Source organism: Tyto alba, unplaced genomic scaffold (genome assembly GCF_018691265.1).
Source record: "Tyto alba isolate M040663 unplaced genomic scaffold, T.alba_DEE_v4.0 Super-Scaffold_26, whole genome shotgun sequence".
NCBI lineage: Eukaryota > Metazoa > Chordata > Aves > Strigiformes > Tytonidae > Tyto > Tyto alba.
In genome coordinates, this window is record NW_024881300.1 from 13,195,255 (window position 1) to 13,214,046 (window position 18,792).

The following is an 18,792-nucleotide window of genomic DNA, read 5'->3' on the forward strand; positions in this document are numbered from 1 at the left end:
ACCTCCTCTGGCCCCACTCAAGCAGGTCCATGTCCTTCTTACGCCGTAGGCTCCAGAGCTGGACACAGCACTGCAGGTGGGGTGTCATGAGAGAGGACTAGAGGATTCTCTCACTGTCTGCACTTACCTTGGACTGCTTTGGTTCCTGGCCTGGGGAAACTGTTTTCATGCAAGGTGAAACTACAAGAATCCCTGCTTGTGACTCAGCTTCCATCCTGATGGGCATGCATGCCTCCACTCATGACCTGCAAACTACAGGAGTCCTTTGCTACAAATCCAAATGCTGTGTACTCTGCTTGCTGCTCTCTCCTTCTGCTGTGACAAACTTTTTTTTTCATTTTCATAAACAATGTATTTACTATATCCTGAACTTTACTGATTTTACTAAACTCTGTCCTTTCCCATTTTCTTTCCTTTTATTTTTTCTGCTTCACTTATTATTCTATTTCCCAAGCCTTTCTCTTCAATCTTTCTTCTACTCACTACTTCTCTCTCAAGTACCCATTCTCCAAAATGTCTCAACCCATACCCCACCCACAGCCTCAGAGAAGCAGCCGTTCCAAAAACATGACCAGTGCAAACTGGTTTCTGCAAACTCTGACAATCATACTTACAATAAGGTAATAAACAAATGGCATTTTAAATCCCTACACCCTTGCCTGTAGATATTTTGTATGGATCTACAAGCATGATCTATACACTCTGGAAATACGGGAACTCTTACTCTAGTAAAATAGACTAAACTTGTGGAATCTGGAGGCAGTGCTACATACCTGGCAAGTGGAATTCTTCAATCCTGTTTGGCATTTAATTTTAAGAGAGAACATTTTGCAGCTTACCCTCAATCAGTGAATAATGAGTAAGTCAGGGATCAATCAAAAAAAAAACCCCTGTCATATGATATTTGCCTCCTCATACTTTAATGCACTGCCTCCTTTCTTGACTTAGCTGAAAAAGACAGACAAACATCATATTTATAGGCCCATAATTGCATAAGAGCTCACAATTACATTTTGCCTCAAGTATGTATGGTAGAAATGTTTAGAAGTCTGCATTTAAAACAGGATCAGTTTGAGGTTTCTTCACTCAGTCCCTGGTGAGTATTCAATGAAGCTAGTGTATAAAACTTAGAACTAGAGTCTATGAAGCTAGTGCTTGGACAGCTTTAACATTCTGTCTGTTCAGCATGTGGTAATCTCACATCAGGATGTCTCTGGGATGAGACAGAGTATCAGAGCACTCACCTCTAAGTAGACAGGAGTAAAATCTTTTGATATTTTTCACTGTGATTTATTTTTAGCACCATGCCTGTGTGTAAGAAGTCAGTTCCACTTCACTTCTCTGCATACACTTACAATATAAGCATATATTCCATGCATATACATACAATACTGCTTGTTCATCTCCTTTTAAAGGGAGTGGCACAGGACCTCAGGGGAATTGTACATGCAATGAAAATCTATCAAGACTATTCTGAGATTATATTCCCTCACAAAATATGTTAGCTAAAATGGAGGAAGAAGGACAGATGCTTAGCAGGAATTCCCATTTACCAAAACAGAGGTTGCACTACCAGTCTAGCCCTACCTCCCGAGTTCTGACTGGCAACAGCATTTGGGCAGAAAGATGTAGGAAATCCCACCCTATTTCTTCCAATAAAGAAATTCAGAAAGAAGGGATGGCTAGTTAGTTACTGTAGGTCACTATTAGATATGAACAATCTTAAATTCTTTCAGAGATACAGAAGGGAGATGAAAGAAGGGGGGAAGAGATGCCTAGTACCCCACAGGATCTGTGGAGCTGCATAACGCTGCTGTGAGGTAGCAGTATGGTCAGGAAAATGGTTGGTATAGCTGGAGCAGCCTAGGATCCAGATACAGGAAATAACACATAGCAGAGAAAGAAGTTCGTGACAATACTGAAACGAAGTGTTCAAGACTTGTTCCTGGCAGCCCAAGTGCCTATCAACTGTTGAGGGCACTGGAATAATTCTGGTACAAACCTATCTCTCTCCAGTACTAGTAATGAAGGCCTGTGACCCAGTGCAAACAGAGAATCTGGAACTGACTGATGGCACAGAGAACAGCCTGGAGCCCAATGTTAAAACACCATGGAAAAGACAGAAAGTGTGAAAATAAGGTTACCAATATTGATCCTTCTAGGGGAATTATTGCTAAATTTAAAAGGAAAAAAACTGTGGATAGTAGAGACCATTTCTCTCTTTTCTAACATCTGAGAGAAGTCTTAATTTCAGCACTACTGTTACAGATCACGTATCACAACAGTCAGAAAGATACTCTCTCTGTTGTAGAGCTGACTTACAAAGCAGAACATTCTTTAGTAATTTTTTTTTTTCTTTACACAGAGGACATTTCTGTATCCAAATCAGACCAAAACTTCTGTACCATCGCTGGCTAATGCACTTGACATCTAAAGACAGTTTCACTTGCAAATTGGGACTTTATTGATTTCACTTTATTAGAACAATGTTGCTGCTACATTCTGTCTTCAGTCATGGGGAAGCAAGAGAAAAACCTGAGCAGGGGGGAAAGCTTGTACCTATATTTAATAAGTGAGGTTTCTATTGTAGACATGAATCCAGGATAAAGTAAAGCATCACAAAGGGGAAATAGATCAGCTGGAATTATCACAGTGAATAACTGCAAATATGACAGCTGTGAAGAAAAGGTGAAAAGAAGGGAAACCTAATTTTATCCTCAAAATTACTCTAAGTAGTTTTTTTCCTATCCTAATAGCTTGCATATAATGTGCATGTTTAGACTGTAAATTATAACTCTGAATTAACCTTCTTGTTTTCCATTCTTTTGTTATTCGTCTTTTCAAACATCACCTTTCTCCAGAAATCTACTTTCCTTTCTTTGAGCTTTCTGGCTTTCTTTTGTTTTAGATTTATCTGTAAGTATTCTTCATTTAGGTTGTAAGATGGCCATTCAACCAAACCCTCTCCATTAGGATTTCTGTAAAAAACAAGAAAGAAAGTGAACACAGGGGAATTCAGTCACAGAAGTTAGGACTGAATCAACAAAACAGCTAACTTGCTACAGACTCAGTACAAAACAGTAATGTGTGTCACAAATCTCATGATTCTTACCCATTTCGAGCAAAGTTAGCCCAGTACTTCATTAGAGTTCTGCTAAGGTTCTTCTCTTCTTCTGTAACTTCACCTGATAGACAAAACACAAAATAATTATTATGTGTGGCAGAAATCAAAACATTGCTACTACAGAAGCAGCATTCTGTGAGTATGTTATAACAAGTTACTGATTACAACAGAGGCACCATACCTGCAATGTGCTAGTAATATAGCAATCATCAAGAGAAGATTTCAGCACTATTTATAAATGAGATTAGCATTCTTGCCCTTATTCTAGAAATTAGGGAGTTGGGGTACCAGGAAATAAGGTGATTTGCCTGTAGCTTTCCAGGAATCCAGAAGCAGGACCAAAGAAAGTGACCATGTGTCTCATGTCCCACATGGTTTAATTTCATATTCTCATTCTAGCTTTGTGGGACTCAAATTCTCCCTATTATTTAGAGCATGACTAGGCAAAGATTCCTTCGTTCTGATACAAGACAATGTAATTTCATGTTTCAACACTTCAAGAATATTCATGTAAATGTAGTTACACATATGCCCACTGTATCAGTGAGGTGGAAATAATTTTAGTTGCAGTGTGTTATTAATTATAAATGCATCTCAACATATCAAGAAAACTATTTGCTATTTTAATGCTCTCAGTAAATTCAGGCAAATAGAAGAGCTGTACAGTGTTTTCCAGTACAGTATAATGTAAGTAAAAGAAATAAATATAAAATATAAGCAAATTCAAAAGGTTCTAGTAACAGATTAACGAATGCTTTTACAACATAGCTGGATTGCTCCAAAGTTCAATCGAGTAAAATTAAATACTTTCATTTATATAGGCTTTGAAACAGACTATGAATTACTGTGCAAATTACAAAAATAAAAGCAGAAAAAATGGTGAATTCACTTAAGTAGAATTTCTGTGTTTCTTTGTCAAAATAAGAATTGCTCCTAACTTGTTTCATGGGAAAGAAAATACTCCATCCTGAATATTATTGTTTTAGGCATACGCAATTAAAGCAAATTGCTGGATTCATAATTTTCCTGAGGATGTGGCATCTTGTATCTAAGTGTTCAACTATCAGCACATTAATTTGGACTGTGGCAACATGGGATTCTGCCTGAAGGAACCAGAACTTCCAGAATCCTACAAAAAAAAAAACCAAAACAACAAGGCAAAGGCAATTTTGGGAGTACGTCCTTAATTCTTGCTCATTGGTCTCATTCAATTTTGAATAAAATGCTTAAATATTGAGTCATGTGAGAAAATAGTCTTTAACCTAATTATTAGATCTTCATGCAGAAAATGAAACGCTAGAGTTACAAGCCTTGTTCTAATTAACACAACTGGCACACTAACTGCAAAAGAGACCAAGTCCCCTGTTCTCTGGAGCTCGACAGCCCATGGGATTTCCTGGAAAGCAGGAGACATTAGCTTAAATTCCTCAGAAAAAAGAAGAGAAACTAGATTTCCTGCTTCCCAAGCAGTCCACTAAGCCCTTGCAAGTTTAATTGACCTTTTCTTCAATTTATTTTTCAGCCAAAGCTAATTGGCAAACTCATGAACAGTGCTGGTATAATGACAGTGATGTTTTCTAGCAAATGCCTTATCTGCTAAATTATTGACAACATGTAACTTATTGTGCTTCAGAAACAGCAAACTGTACATGACCAAAAATGGAGAAGACAGTAGTGTTGAACAAATTCCACTTCAGTCTCACTGTTAATATATGCACTTTAGTCTGATTAAAATGGAAGTAGCACTACTGAATAGAATATTGATAGTGTTATGAGAGTAATCTATAAGTGAACATTGAATCTATTCCTTACTACGTAGCTGAATATCACCAGCCAGATATGGTCCTCCAAAGACAAAGCCAACTTCATCTCCATGATCAGCTTTCACATAGTCTGGTTTATTATCCCGGTATGAAGTGGGCCGATGCTGATATTCAAAGAAGTAGGTAGGAGCTCCAGACTCTAGAAGTTGTAACATTTAAAGAGTTAAAGAAGAGATGCATAAATTACAGCTGACATCAGCTGGTTAAAATGTTACCTCAAATATGCCCAAAGCTTTATACTGGGCACATTTTTAATGTCATGTTACATTAAAATTAAGAACTCGCAGCACTTACAGAAAAAAATTAAAGATTCACCTCAGGAAAACTTATATAAAACAAAATAACATCAAATTATTTCCAATTCTGGGCATTTGGCATGGCTTGTCTACACTTAAATACCAGAAAATCTCCAGACCACAAAGCTGCTGACTTCCTAAGTAGCAGTGGGCCAAAGGACAAATTCCAGGTTGTTTAATATGTTTTAATTTTTAAGCCTGTATACTTCAGTTAGCAAACATTTACCTGTGTTATCATGCTCTGCTCTCAATATATTCTGACTACAAGCACAAGTGCAAGACCCTAGTACAAAGATAAAAGAGCATAAACATTTGCTTCACACAACCCTTCAGAACTATATCACTCTTCACCTTCAAGTTCCCAGTGGGAATTTCAATAAGTGCTGCTTACACATGACAGGATTTGTGCCTACATCATTTGATTCAGCATGTAGTGAGAGGTTTGAATATCCTACTGGTGTTCATTATCTTACCTCTGTGATAATTCAGTGCTTTAATGGATGGCATGACAATTGCTACATCCCCTAGCAAGTCCAGAAATCGGTCCCGTAGCTCAGCAGGATCATCCGTGTTTCCTAGATATTCATCCACTATCTCAGGCAAAAACTCTGATGATACATACTAAGACAAAAAGGGGAAACAAGAAAGAAACAGAAAAATTACCACTCTCAGAATTAGCAACTAAAAATGTCATATTTTAAACTTAAGAGATTCCACAAAGGCCCAGGGTAGCACTCATGTTGATGGGAAACCATGATGGCAAACAAAACCTATTTAGACTTTTTGTGGTTGAAAAAAACACCCCAATGCCAAAAAACAAACAAAACCAACCACCTCAGGTCAAATTTGCAGCAGATTTATAGAGTTAAAACTCTACAGGAATCAATGAAGATCCAGTAAATTCTCCTGATAATACCTTTGGCTTCTGTTTCCTTCAGGAGAAAAGAGATGGGAATAACAAAAGTAAATTCTCTGAGTTCTTGAAAGATTTATGGACTATTAGACTACAGGGCAAAACCAATGGGATTTCCAAACACAGTTTATGTTTTTAGTGTTAGAATTCTGCTTGAAAAGATACATTTCAAAACCAGGAGTGCAAAGTAACTACATTAAAAGTTGCATTTAATTTAAACATACTGAAAAATCCTGCCTCGAAACCCATCAACCAGGAGACTAGCCATCAGATACCATAAGATTAGGGTCACTATTACAGTAATCGTACCTAAAAATACATAAGATAAAAATGTGGGTTCAGAGGTCTAGAAGGAAAAAGGTATTTTCCCAAATCCCAGGCCTGACTCAATTCTGTTTCTGTGTAACTCCATACACCATAATCATGTCAACTTTTCTGTGACTCTTCCCAAAGCATAACATGACCTTGAGTATTAGTAACACTATGACTCAGGCAGGAAACTAGAGAACACCAAACTTCACAAATCTGTTATATGCATTAAAAAGAAACTTCACTTCTCAAATTAGATTAGCTCAACAGTACTTACCATCATTGGTAGTATAAACTCTAAAGTTGAAGTGATCGATTTTTTATCTCTTATTTCCTTCAACCCTGGTATATTTGATGTCTGCACAGAAAAAAAGAATATTAGTACCATTCGACTTTTCCAGTATTTTTTAACATTGGAACTACATTATTCCACTTTATTCTTACTATTGGTGTTTATTTTTGAAGCATCATATCATATGCAAAAAGGCAGTACGATGGAGCAGCTGTCTTGAAAGGCTGTATTTACTGCAGTAAATGTTTCCTTGGTGAAGGTTTCTACATAAACCACTCATACTAAATATTTTATCCTGAAATTCAACACACATTGTTAAGAAACTTGTACAACTAGAAAGCATTAGTGCAGAATTGAAGCGAAAAGCTTCTTCTGTCTCAAAAGCTTATTTTCCTTCTGGTAGGGGAGATCTTAAGCCACTGGCAGTCTCTCTGTCTCTAGTCCAACTGAAATCTTTGAAGTCAACACGAGGCAATGCTCCTCCTCTTTTAGAGCATTACATAAAATTACTCTTCTGTCTGCAAAATGAATTAGAACAGATTTCACTTTACATTTTTCTTATTGGGGTCCCTACCAGCACATTCCCAGAGACACGCAGTTACTACATACATTCAGAACAAATGCTTTGTACTACATAGATGAAAGTGAATACTTAGGAAATTAAGTAAAAAGAACAAGGAAGAGAGAGGACATAAATCTACCTCCTGCAGTTTTGTGCACTGTATAGCAATTGCTCATTTTTTGGAGTTACCCATGCAATTCATGAGAGAAAGAATTTATGCACTGAGAATGGGTTGGACACCTGCATTATCCCCATACTCTGTCTTCAAATGAGATTTTCAAACGATAGCTCTTTCTGCATGGTAATAAGGAACATGGGGGCAATGATATAGCCAGCAGTCAGAGTTCATAATGACATACAGGGTAAGCTGTTTAAGGTGATCAATGTCACATTTTTAAACATTCTATTTATCAACCAACTGCGTGTTGTCGGGGAAAGGATTGGTTTTGTTCTTCTTTCAGTAATAAACCCGATTGCTGCATTCTTTTTACTCTCTCTGCCTGAACTGAAATGACTAAAATTTTAGGCTAAGAAAATACTGTATAAAATTGATGTTCCAATGACGTCCATGTAGTTTAACTTGCAGGATGAAGCCTGCCTCACTGTTTTGTGACCAACTAGTTCTAGGTGACTACAAAGTCATAATGCAAGCAAAGTTTACCTTGTATATATTTCCAACAATGCAAAGCCTTTTGGCTGTACTTAAAAGGTGTCCTACCAGCAAATACCTTCTCAGAGTTGCTTGCATCAGTTAACAGAAACATTCAAAAAAATGAAGAATAGCCATTAAATTACAGATCTAATATTCCAGCCAAATTCATTGTTGGTGACTCCTATCATAAATGGGACTGCATTAAATTCTTTTCCAGCTAGTATCTCTTCAGGTGACTTGTGAAGAAATACTCCATCCAAAACTAAAGGCAGAAGTGGGATTTCCTGAAGGAGGAGAGAAAAAGATCAAATTACTTATTAATAGTATTTTCCATTTTTCCTTCAAATCATATAATAAAATGTCCACATTTAATGATCTAAGTGCAAAAAAGGGCTTTAAGAAATCTGAGCATCCACAGCTACTGTAACATAAAGTTACAGTTTCGCACAAAAGTATAAACCACAAGCCTAGTTGGGTCATGGTATGGAGTAAAGTGTTTCCTGATCCTATGCTGCTTCTAACTGACATTAAAACATATGTACACTCAAGTCTTGCTCACAACTTTACAGTTGCTGTGACACTTCACTGGAAGTTCTAAACTGAAATTATGTGAAATTATATAAATATTTAAGGGGTATTTTGAGAAAAGTTAAGAAAAATCAACATTGGAACAGGCCAACAATGAATGCTCATCAGAGGCTGAGCTAAAGTTTTGCAAGCATGCCATTAAAAATACCTGTTACCAAGTAAAGTTTCACCTACCGTACTGTTAAAGACTATATCCTCTGCTTCATGGTTCCTTAAGCAGTTTATCAGTGGGAGTGAACTGCTTGCCTCACACTTAAATATATTTGCAATTTTCTGAAAATTATTATCAAAGACAAGAACCATTAGCTATGGGGTAGTGTTTAAGGAATTTATAAACAGAAAATTATAAACAATACTCTTAATAGTTTTATTCAATGGCAGATTTAGGTGAGCTGGATAGGTCTTCAAATATTTTATTTTACCAGAAATACTACAGTTTGATCATGAAGTGAAATCATTCTGGTATAATTCTCTTTCTTGCTATATTTCCATTCATCGTTCTACAACAAACCTTGCTGTAGAGATAATACAAGGTTGTAACATAAATAATGAAAGAAAATTCAGAAAAATGAACTTATGAGTAATTTATATTATTACTACCTGCCGTTTCAGGAGGAGAAATGAAAAGGTACTTATAGAGTGGAATTTAATTTTAAATTTTGTTTTCGTTTGTTTGTTTGTTTTGTTTCTGCTTTTTTTTTTAAATTAATTTACTTCAAATAAAGGCCCTCCATAAAAGACCACAGCTGTATAAAAACTGAATGCCTTTTCTAAATTTTAGTTAAACTTTCCATAATAAATTTAATAGTTACTGTAAGTTACAGTGTGCATGAAAATGGATATATGTCTATGTTGGCATGTGTTTAACTGAAAATACCTAACTCGACCCACAGATATTATAATCACATAACTGTACAACCTATTTCCAGCACCAAATGATATTGGAAATAGACTATTTGAATGAAAATTTACTTAGTGCTAATCTATATATTTATAAGTATGCCATGAGAATAAATATGATCAACTTTGTCACATAATATACAATCAGATTTTCCCCTTTTCCGTTTTAAACAAATTATCAGATATAAGAAATATCCTATTTTAGGTTATAAAGGCTTTTAAATAAATAATAAAAAAATAACCTACCTTAACATCTCTTGAAGGAAGCAAATCTTTATCAGAGGGGATTAGAATTCCACTCTCTGATATTGCTTTATGAAAGAGACCCTTAGACAAAGGAGATAAAACCTGCCAAGAAAGAAAGAACAGAAAGTATTTATTCTACATTAAGGTCCTTATCCCATCATTTTATGCTTGACTAGACTGCTGGATTCAGTGGGAAATTACACATTTTTATGTGCTTACAGGGGAAGTGTCCAGATTTAGCACAATATGCCATTAATTTTACTTTCAGAAATCAGATTAAGCATGAAATGTTACACTAAATGAGCTTTTCAAGATTTTTTAAGACTTTACATTTTAGTCTATCTACTGTATGCCTACATGTGCAAAAACAGAGCAAGATCCTGCAGATACACCAAAGAGCGTGACAGATCCTGGATCTCCACCAAAGTGTTCAATATTTTCTTGGATCCACCGAAGAGCTGCTACTTGATCCAAAAATGCCCAGTTCCCACGAGCGTGTTCATCACCAGTACTAAAAGAAAAGCATTGTAAGCCAACCTCTCAGGAAGCCTAATAGTTAGTCTAATACCAGAATAAAATAAATCTCACCAATTTATATTTTGTGCAAAGTGTCATATTTGGCCAAGGAAAGATCTGTATATCTTACTGTCCTACAGTCCTTCAGATCTAAACTCCATGGACCTGCATCTACTGTTTGTTCACTCATACACAGATGGATTCCTGGCCTTCACACTATATGATTTTTTGCTTTACACACCAATGGATGGACATAAAGGCAAAGACGAACATCCTATCCAGAACCAAATAAGCCCAAATATGATTTCATAGCAGGCCACAATCAAATGGCAATGCAAATGGAATTTATGGACCTTTCTTCATGTTCTTAAGTCCTGATGTCAGTGAACTATGAACAGTTAAATCACTGTAACAGTGGGAAGCTGCTATAGAAGTTCAGCTGATTTAGAAAACAAAACTACCCATGCTTTAAACATGATAGGAAGTATTTTGTCAAAAGTGAAACAGGTCATCGTACCTGAAGAATCCAAGAAGTCCAAGTCTGTACTGAATTATTACTACCACAACATTCTCATAGGCTGACAGTGCAGAACCATCATACCTAGAAGCACCACCAAATATAAAATTTCCTCCATGGATCCACACCATTACCTTTGAGAAAAAAGGATGAGACACACTTTTATACATTGCTTGGTAGATTTAATTTGAAAATGGAAAACAACATCAGAGAATTAGGAACTCCAAATCACTGAAGTTCAATGGGAGCTGAATTTCAGGTTGGTGGACTTGGAATTTTAGATAATATTATTTTCGGTAATGCAGCATCACATTTTCAAAAGCAGTTAAGTGATTTAGGAGCTATCATTAGGTCCAAACTTTGTACAACACAAGTTTGTAGCCTGGGTTTACTCACAGGTAACTTGTCCTTCTTGTTTGAACCAGCAGGGCTGTAAACATTTAGATACAAACAGTCCTCAGAAGTTTGGAATGAAAGGTGTTTTTCTTTAAAGTTTTTTTCAGCTGTTTTCAACATGGATAGATCTTGAGGACATCTTCACAAAAGAAAAGAAGCATGACTATTAGTAGTAAAACTGCAGTAGCAACAATGTAGCAATGACAGAGAAAACATACTTTCTTTTGCCCCTCAGACTGAATTCCCACAGGGGGCTTGGACTTTGTGTTACATACAGTTAGAGGTGCAACCTGTAAAAGCACAGCTCTGTACTTGTACTGGAAAAGCTGAATTATTTCAGCACAGTGTGAGAAAACATGATTTCCAAAGACAGAAATTTGCTGGGAAATCTTTGTGGTTCCTACTCCTACAGTTCTTACAAAATATTAAAGTACTGGCAGCGTATTCACTATCAGTCAAAACAATCTCCTTATCAAAAATCATAACTCTGTACCCTAATAAACATGACAACACTGACAAACATGAGCAGGTCCTATGTACAAATGAACTAAACAACTCTCACAGTGGTGGGTAAGAAGTTGCATCTCTCAAATCATTCCAGGGTTCAGGTGGTTCAGGGGGGGAAAACCTCAAGGATCCAACAGGGGCTTTAGCAAAAGGAATCCCAAGAAAGACATTTACAAGTCTGTCTGTCTCCTTCACATTTGTTTGTCTCCCTTTGAGCCGTCCAAGTGCGATAGTGACTTGTGGCTCAGCACCATTCTGTCCTAAGTAACACATAAAAAAAAAAGTAATTAAATTGCATCTTCATAATTATTAGACTTTTCAATTAAGTATTTTTACTGACTTTAATTTAGAAGATTTCAGCTTATTCCTTTCAATTTTGTTCAGTTTTCTTTTCGCTTTTGTGCGATAACAGACACCCCCTGCCAAACAGTCCTGTAGTTGGCTCTGCCAATGACAACTGGAGCTAGGTAAGACATAGTTTAATCACTGCAAAAAGCATAAAGCTTAAAAACAAATTTCAGAGCAAACAGCACCTGTCAAAATCATTAACATTTTATAAATTTATCATCCAACAAGGTCTTAAAAATACCTTGTTTAGATACTTTGGAAATATTTTTGCTTTCTATCTTTTAAGAAAGATAGAAAGTTTTGTTTTCATAAAATCATCTTAGAAATGGTTTCATCTCATAAAACCAGTAATTTTTGCAGCAAGCTTATTAGGATACTTTTGCAGATTGCTAGCAAAAGTATGAGGGATGTACTACCTTTGAAAATCACTACACTGCAACTCAGTAGTGAAGTTGCTTCAACAACAGCAGTAATAACAGATCTTGCATCTCACCTTCTGCTCCACAAGTGATGAATGCTATACTACAAAACAAGGTACAAAGCAAAGAAATCTGGTTTTGAGGAGCCATTTTGGACGCTAGATTATTTTCTGGTTTTATGCGGAAGAGAATGGTACAAAGGTCTTTGAGTGCATTCTGAATAGGGAGTGCAGCTAAATTCCCTTTTGAACAGGCACTGCAGTAAGCATGTTCACAACTGTACTTGATACAGTGTGTAAATACAATCCCTTACTGTAAGGCATTTAACCATTACCTGATCCTGAGAATGAATGATCTGAAAAGGACCCAATACCATCTGTGAACAACAAAAGATCTAATCGTAGTTAATCTGCTGTTAATCCTGCAAACAAAAAAACAAACAAAAAAAAATAGTGAAGCTCTGAAGATGTTCTAGAGCTGTCAACACTTAAATTCTTTAAAAAAAAAAAAACAAAAACAAAAACAAAACAAAAACCACCTCACCATGAAACAGGATTATAGATTTCAAATAATGAGAAAGTAACTATTGAAAAAAAAAAAAGGAAGTAGTAAATTAGTGCAGAAGATTTAATGAGGGACCAAGGTCTACTTACTAACACTTTATGGGGTATGTACTTCCCTCAAAAAAGTCAGAAAGAGCCATGACCTCACCTTTTCTATAAAATAGCTTCCTGCAGTGGAAATAGGCTGGCAATTCAACAGACAGTTTTCACCTGCTGGCTGAAAAAGTCCTAAAAAAATTTGTAGCTTGTAGAAGCATAACATCCCTCAGCGTGTATGACTGGCCCCAAGCAGATTACCCTCAAGGCTTTGTTCATAGTTGGGCCTACAAGCCCAGCCTGCTCCACTAATTCCCAGCCTTCAACTGGCAAAACACCCTCTACATAACTAGTCTTTGCCTTTCCACCTTTGATTCGCTTCACATCTCCTGGCACCCCTGCACTGCTTTCACTTAATTCACCTCCAGCATGGACACTCATAAAGCTTGTAAAACCAATTTCTCACCTCAGATGATACATCATGTAAATTCATCCTGCTTGGCAAACAGGTTTGTCAGAGAAAGTCAGTGCTTCTCTAACAAAAAGGGCCACAAATGAGATAGGTAAACCAAGATTTTCAGTGGAAGAGAATTCAGATCTACTTGCTATTTCTTACACAGTTCCTGAGTCTTAGGGCTTCAACAGCTTTGGAAAGTGTGTCAACTTCTCATGAATTTCACCTGGAACTGTGCAAATACTCATTGTTGAAAATAACTCGCCTCTTATTTTTTGTACTTCCCTCAAATCTTTCTGGAAAATCCTTTCTGTTGCAGTTATTTTTGTTCCAAGCCAACATGAATAGCTCTGTGTTTTTTGTCAATTCTTTTTGTGGACTAGGAAGACAGACCAAAACCAGGAGACAGATTTCAACATATGGGCATAGGTGTGTGCACCTGTTTGTGTATATATATATCCACCCATGTACATATAAAAATGCACATATGCACAAGGCAGGGAGCAAGAAGTTGGAAAAAGCAGCATCCCATGAGGCTACTTAAGTTGAATGCTTTGCATCAGTGAAATCCAATGAATATGGACTTCTTGTGCTACCAAACTGAACTTCCTTTATCCAATTAAAAAACAAACCAAACCAAACCAAACTCACTTGTCAAATCAGACATCTTCACCACTAAGGGCAAGTCAGCTCAGTCAGCTTTGTATTATGCTTACCAATAAAATTTATTATCCAAAACAACACAGGCTAACTGAAAGACCAACTTAAGATAGCAAAGGATTAGTTTAAGAAATTAAGTTTAATGGCAATGTAATCTATATATTAACTGAATATAATACAAAGATGAAAGCAGAGATAAATGGAAACTTTGCTCACAGATAGTGTGCTTGTCTTCTTTAAAGTATCAGCAGATGTATAAACACATCAGTAACCTTCAGAACAAGTCCTGCTAGGGGCAAACCCAATCTGGCCCAGTTCCCTGCAGTCAAAAGCATGCCTGAGGTAACGACCATTTCTCAAAGGCAGTGATGAGCAACAGAACCACAAACTGTCTTCCAGCTGCAACATTTTTTGAAGCAGCAAGTCTCAGCTCCTTTAAAATCCTCTTTTATTTCTGTCAGATGCTGGGGAAACTGCTGCCCTCCACGTGGGGAGCATTCACATCTTACTCGTGAGCGTGACTTGATGTGGCAGGCGTGAAAAAACCCAAACCCTACACAGATCATTTTTTGCAAAGAGAAATCAGTTATGTCAAGGAAGCTAAAACATAATATCCAGTATGTTTACATTACGATATGCTTTAACCTCATTATAAAGGAGTGCATGAAGCCAAACTATGTCATCATTACACTCTATCATTCCGGTTTCTCTAAGCTTGCAGGTTTTTTTAGATAGTTTGACTTTTCAAATTAATTAAAAGGTGAAATAAATCATTTTAATCAAATACATTTTGTATTTAATACGCAATTTACCCATCCTTGACAGCACTAAGTTGTCAGAGGGACTCAGATGTCCCTCAAAGACACCCAGCGGCCTCGCTGGCTCCACGGAAGCCGTTGGTTCGTCACCCTCAGAACTCGGGTTAAAGCTGTGCAGGACTGGCAGCGCCGGGCGCCTCCTCCCACAGCTCGCCAGCGCCGGCGCGGCCGAGCCCCGGAGCCCCCCGACAGGCCTGTTCTCCAGGCAGCCGAAAGTCCCAGTCCCAGTCCCGCTCCCTCCCACGGGAGAGCGCTGCCGCCCCACAGGGGAAAGCGGCCCGGGCCGCGCCGGCACCGCCCCCGGTGCTGCGGCGAATGGCGACCGGGCTCCTTCCGGCCCGGCGGCGGCGGCAGCGTCCGCCCGGCAGCGCGGCGGGGCGGGCCTGAGCGCAGCCATGGTGGGCCCGGGCCCGGGCGGCGGGGCGCCGCTGGAGAACGCCAACCCGCTCATCTACCGCCGCTCGGGGGAGCGCCCGGTGACGGCGCGGGAGGAGGACGACGAGCTGCCCGACTCCATCGACGACCGGGAGATCTTCGATATCCTGCCGGGAGGGGAGGGGCGGGCCGGGGCCGCGGGGCAGGGCAGGTCAGGGCAGCTCCGCTTTCCTTAACGCGTCACATCTCATTCGCTCCATTAACGACCCCGAACACCCCCTCACCCTGGAGGAGCTGAACGTCGTCGAGCAAATGCGAGTGAAAGTGAGTTCCCGCTGGGCCCGGCCGCCCGCCCCCCCCACGGGTCTCCGGGCCGGCCCCTGCCAGGCTGGGCTGCCGCGGCCTCGTCCCCAGCGTTAGTCCTCTCTAACACTGAGGGAGGTTTGTTATCGCAGCCCACTGCAGCCAAGCACAGCGTTTAAAAATGTCAGTGAGGAGAACTATAAGCGGCAAAGTAGAGCTTCACGTTGCGTTTCACATCAATGCCTCCCGCTAGTTAAGCCAGTGCGTTTTGAACATGGGAAGTGTTTGGTTTTCAACAGGTGAATGACGCAGAAAGCACAGTGGCAGTGGAGTTCACCCCCACCATCCCTCACTGCAGCATGGCGACGTTAATCGGCCTCTCCATAAAAGTAAAATTGATCAGATCTCTGCCTGAGAGATTTAAGGTGAGTGATAAAATCACTGTGGAAAGCAAAAGGCAGGCATTGCGTTTGAAAGGAGAGGAAAAAATTAAAAAAAAAAAGGCAGAAGAAATAAGCAAATTTACAATGAAAAATAACTAGAGCGTTTTTCATATTATGGGTGGGGGGAAACACTCCGGGAACCAGAGAGGGCAATGGATTAAAATACCAGTGCAGAATTACTGTTCTGTGACAGTCATGTCAGGGGTGGGTGGGGATGTGAAGGGAAGTTGCCTGCAGCGCTCAGCGGCACTGGAGGAGAGGCTAGTGCCTCACCCCCCTGTCTGAAGGAGGCTTAAGCAGATGGGAATGCAAAATATTCTGTGATTTTAGACTTCATTTTATTCTGCCATAACAGTAACTGGTTTTGGTAAGAATGTCCTTTTTTTTTTTCACCCCTCTTTTTGTTAATGTCTTATTTTTGTTAAATATTTTAAACTTGAGCTTCCAATGTTTTGTTGACTTGTCCTCTTTTCTTTTATGCTGCTCTTTAAGCTGGATGTTCATATAACACCAGGAACACATGCTTCTGAGCATGCAGGTAAGGTTTTTAGTGCTTTGTTGTGTGGTCTTTATTTTTTTTAATCTTGAAAATTAGAGAGGAGGGAGATTCCCACACCTGCAGAGCAGCTGTGTAGTATCTGGGACTTTATGTGTGTCAGCTTCTGGGGGATGTTACAGAACAGGACTGTGTAATAATGGCACTTAGGTATGTTCTGTACCGTACTTTAAACACCTCTTCAGGCAACCTGTGCTCTCAACTAGCTGTTAATTTGCCTGGGTTATGGAGGACTTGGAAAATGGGGAGAGGCTGAGGAGAAATTTCTTCTTGTGTTACACCTACACATGTGTAGCTCCCTGCTGCCAAATCACAAACAGCTTGTAGGATTAACTTGTGATACCATGCTAACTTTGACTTTAGGCTGCAACTCTGCAGTGTACTGTCTGCAGAATTACTAGTCTGAGTACCCCAGCAACAGTGTAATTATGTGTCTCAACATAAAATGCTTTAAAAAAGACCTTGCTTACCAATGTTTTGACCAGTTCCTTGTGGTGTTTTTTGTCTGCACAGTTAATAAACAGCTTGCTGATAAAGAACGTGTAGCAGCTGCTTTGGAAAACTCTCACTTACTGGAAGTGGTGAATCAGTGTTTGTCTGCTCGATCGTAATTGCCCAATGGGAACATCGTTGGTATTCTGCTATGTTAAACTTATTTTGTATATAAGTGGTGATGCTAATGTTACACTATGCGTATATCTATGAGCAAAATAAAATCACTTGGATTTTCTTAAAGAAATGTTGCATTACTCCTACAAAAAAAAGAATGTGGGAAATTAGCTTTCAGGCAGCTACAAAAATATAGGGAAAATTGACTTCTATGTTTTATTAAGTCACGACGTAGGTAGGATTTTTCTCTAAAAAGATTTGTTTCAACCTGGTTTTTAACTGGTCTCTCACTATCCAAAATTAGTTATAAACTGCATTTTAGAAGTGGATTTTGCACTGGACTTTACAAATGCACCAAGCTTATTGGCAGTTAAAGTCTTTACATTCATATGACTATTTTGGACTGCTAATAGAATTTTAGCTTCAGACATAAAAAACTGTGTAAGTTCATGTTTGCATAGTTGTAACACATTTTAACAATAAGTGTAAACACTTCTAAATCATCTGCCTGGTTTTTATTATATTGACTTGGATTAGCCAAATATGGAGGGCTCTTCAGACCTGATTTATTTTAAATTGCTCATCACTTGTGGTAGGAAATACAGTATCTTTGAGGGAGGGTTGGGGGGGGGGTTATGCACCTGCTGAAATATAGGAGAGAGTAATTCATAGTTTTCGGTACAAACAGTCCAGCTACCCTGTGCTGAAAGACTTTCCTGGCAGTTTGACAGCTAAATGACAAGTTTTGCTTTGAATGTACTGATATTTAATAATAATATTTAGCTCATGCTTCTGGTCTGGGAAGTGTGGCATTTACTAAACTACTGTCTTCGGCAAAAATTAACAGTAGAAACATTAACTAACATAGAAATCCAGAATCTGAAATTTTATAAAAGATGTTTCTAATGGTGGACCACATGGAAAAATAACAACCTGCTAAAGGAATTGTATCAGGTATTTTGGTGCCTGCGCACATGCAATGTTACCTTCATTGTCATCAGTTATCTAGAAACTAATACACTTTTTTACAAGTAGATTGTGCTTACCTGTTTAATGGTAATGCTTTGTTATTTCAGCAGTGTTTTTTCTTGGAGGGTCTCAGATGCTGTTTTAAAAATGTTGAAGCTTATGAACACTATGTAAACCACAGCCTTCTAGTCCAGTCTAGTCTTTGTTGAACTGCTGAGGAAACTGAGGCAGTGGTGATCCAACAGTGACATCGAAACTCACATAGCAAAATAGGACAGAAGGAAATCCAAATCTTCCCATTTCAGAAATGAGGCACCCAGTTTGCACAGGGCATCTACAGAAATCCAACTCAGCAGCAGCCTTAATCTGCTTATTTGGTTTAGTATCCTTTGAATGATCAGCGCTTGCCTGGATGTATGAGTGAAACTGTAAATAAAGACAATATTTATGTTGTATTGATCCTGAGAAAAGAGCACAATGACCCAGCTGTTAATACTATCTTTCCTCTCTGCTTCTCTTGCTGAGTCATTCAACTGATTAGTTCTGACATTGCCAACATTCGTACCACAAATGAAACTTCAGCCACAGCAATGCTTGC

At 38.5% G+C, this 18,792-nt stretch overlaps 2 protein-coding genes across 3 annotated transcripts; one reads left to right on the forward strand and one right to left on the reverse strand.

Annotated features, from left to right (window-relative positions):
* Window positions 1-2,440: 2,440 nt before the first annotated feature.
* Window positions 2,441-15,339, reverse strand: LOC104367373 (fatty acyl-CoA hydrolase precursor, medium chain). 2 transcript variants are annotated; one of them, XM_032987213.2, is made up of 14 exons: window positions 14,934-15,339; window positions 12,743-12,784; window positions 11,697-11,901; window positions 11,135-11,273; window positions 10,739-10,872; window positions 10,063-10,216; window positions 9,706-9,807; window positions 8,734-8,832; window positions 8,115-8,255; window positions 6,743-6,823; window positions 5,717-5,864; window positions 4,937-5,086; window positions 3,113-3,185; window positions 2,441-2,978 (listed from the first exon to the last, which is right to left on the reverse strand). In XM_032987213.2, the coding sequence occupies exons 1-14, from the start codon at window positions 15,334-15,336 to the stop codon at window positions 2,789-2,791; spliced, it is 2,061 nt and encodes a 686-aa protein (XP_032843104.2). In that variant the 5' UTR covers window positions 15,337-15,339; the 3' UTR covers window positions 2,441-2,788. The 2 variants fall into 2 exon arrangements, with proteins under 2 accessions (XP_032843104.2, XP_009972780.2); XM_009974478.3 differs by lacking the exons at window positions 12,743-12,784; window positions 14,934-15,339 and adding an exon at window positions 12,483-12,586.
* CIAO2B (cytosolic iron-sulfur assembly component 2B) lies at window positions 15,268-18,659 on the forward strand. The gene is made up of 5 exons (XM_042797715.1): window positions 15,268-15,476; window positions 15,559-15,638; window positions 15,917-16,042; window positions 16,553-16,598; window positions 17,130-18,659. Exons 1-5 carry the CDS (start codon window positions 15,335-15,337, stop codon window positions 17,225-17,227), a joined length of 492 nt encoding a protein of 163 aa, XP_042653649.1. The 5' UTR covers window positions 15,268-15,334; the 3' UTR covers window positions 17,228-18,659.
* Window positions 18,660-18,792: the final 133 nt, after the last annotated feature.

What these genes read in the sequence shown, in the direction of transcription:
- LOC104367373 (XM_032987213.2), bottom strand. Translation starts at nt 15,336, where the DNA reads ATGGCTGCGCTCAGGCCCGCCCCGCCGCGCTGCCGGGCGGACGCTGCC. An exon ending in ACAAGAAGGACAAGTTACCT is followed by an intron (nt 10,873 to 11,134) that starts GTGAGTAAACCC and finishes TTTTTCTCAAAG; the next exon opens with GTAATGGTGTGGATCCATGG. An exon ending in ATATAGTCTTTAACAGTACG is followed by an intron (nt 8,256 to 8,733) that starts GTAGGTGAAACT and finishes CTCCTCCTTCAG; the next exon opens with GAAATCCCACTTCTGCCTTT.
- CIAO2B (XM_042797715.1), top strand. Translation starts at nt 15,335, where the DNA reads ATGGTGGGCCCGGGCCCGGGCGGCGGGGCGCCGCTGGAGAACGCCAAC. An exon ending in CTCTGCCTGAGAGATTTAAG is followed by an intron (nt 16,043 to 16,552) that starts GTGAGTGATAAA and finishes CTGCTCTTTAAG; the next exon opens with CTGGATGTTCATATAACACC. An exon ending in ACATGCTTCTGAGCATGCAG is followed by an intron (nt 16,599 to 17,129) that starts GTAAGGTTTTTA and finishes TTGTCTGCACAG; the next exon opens with TTAATAAACAGCTTGCTGAT.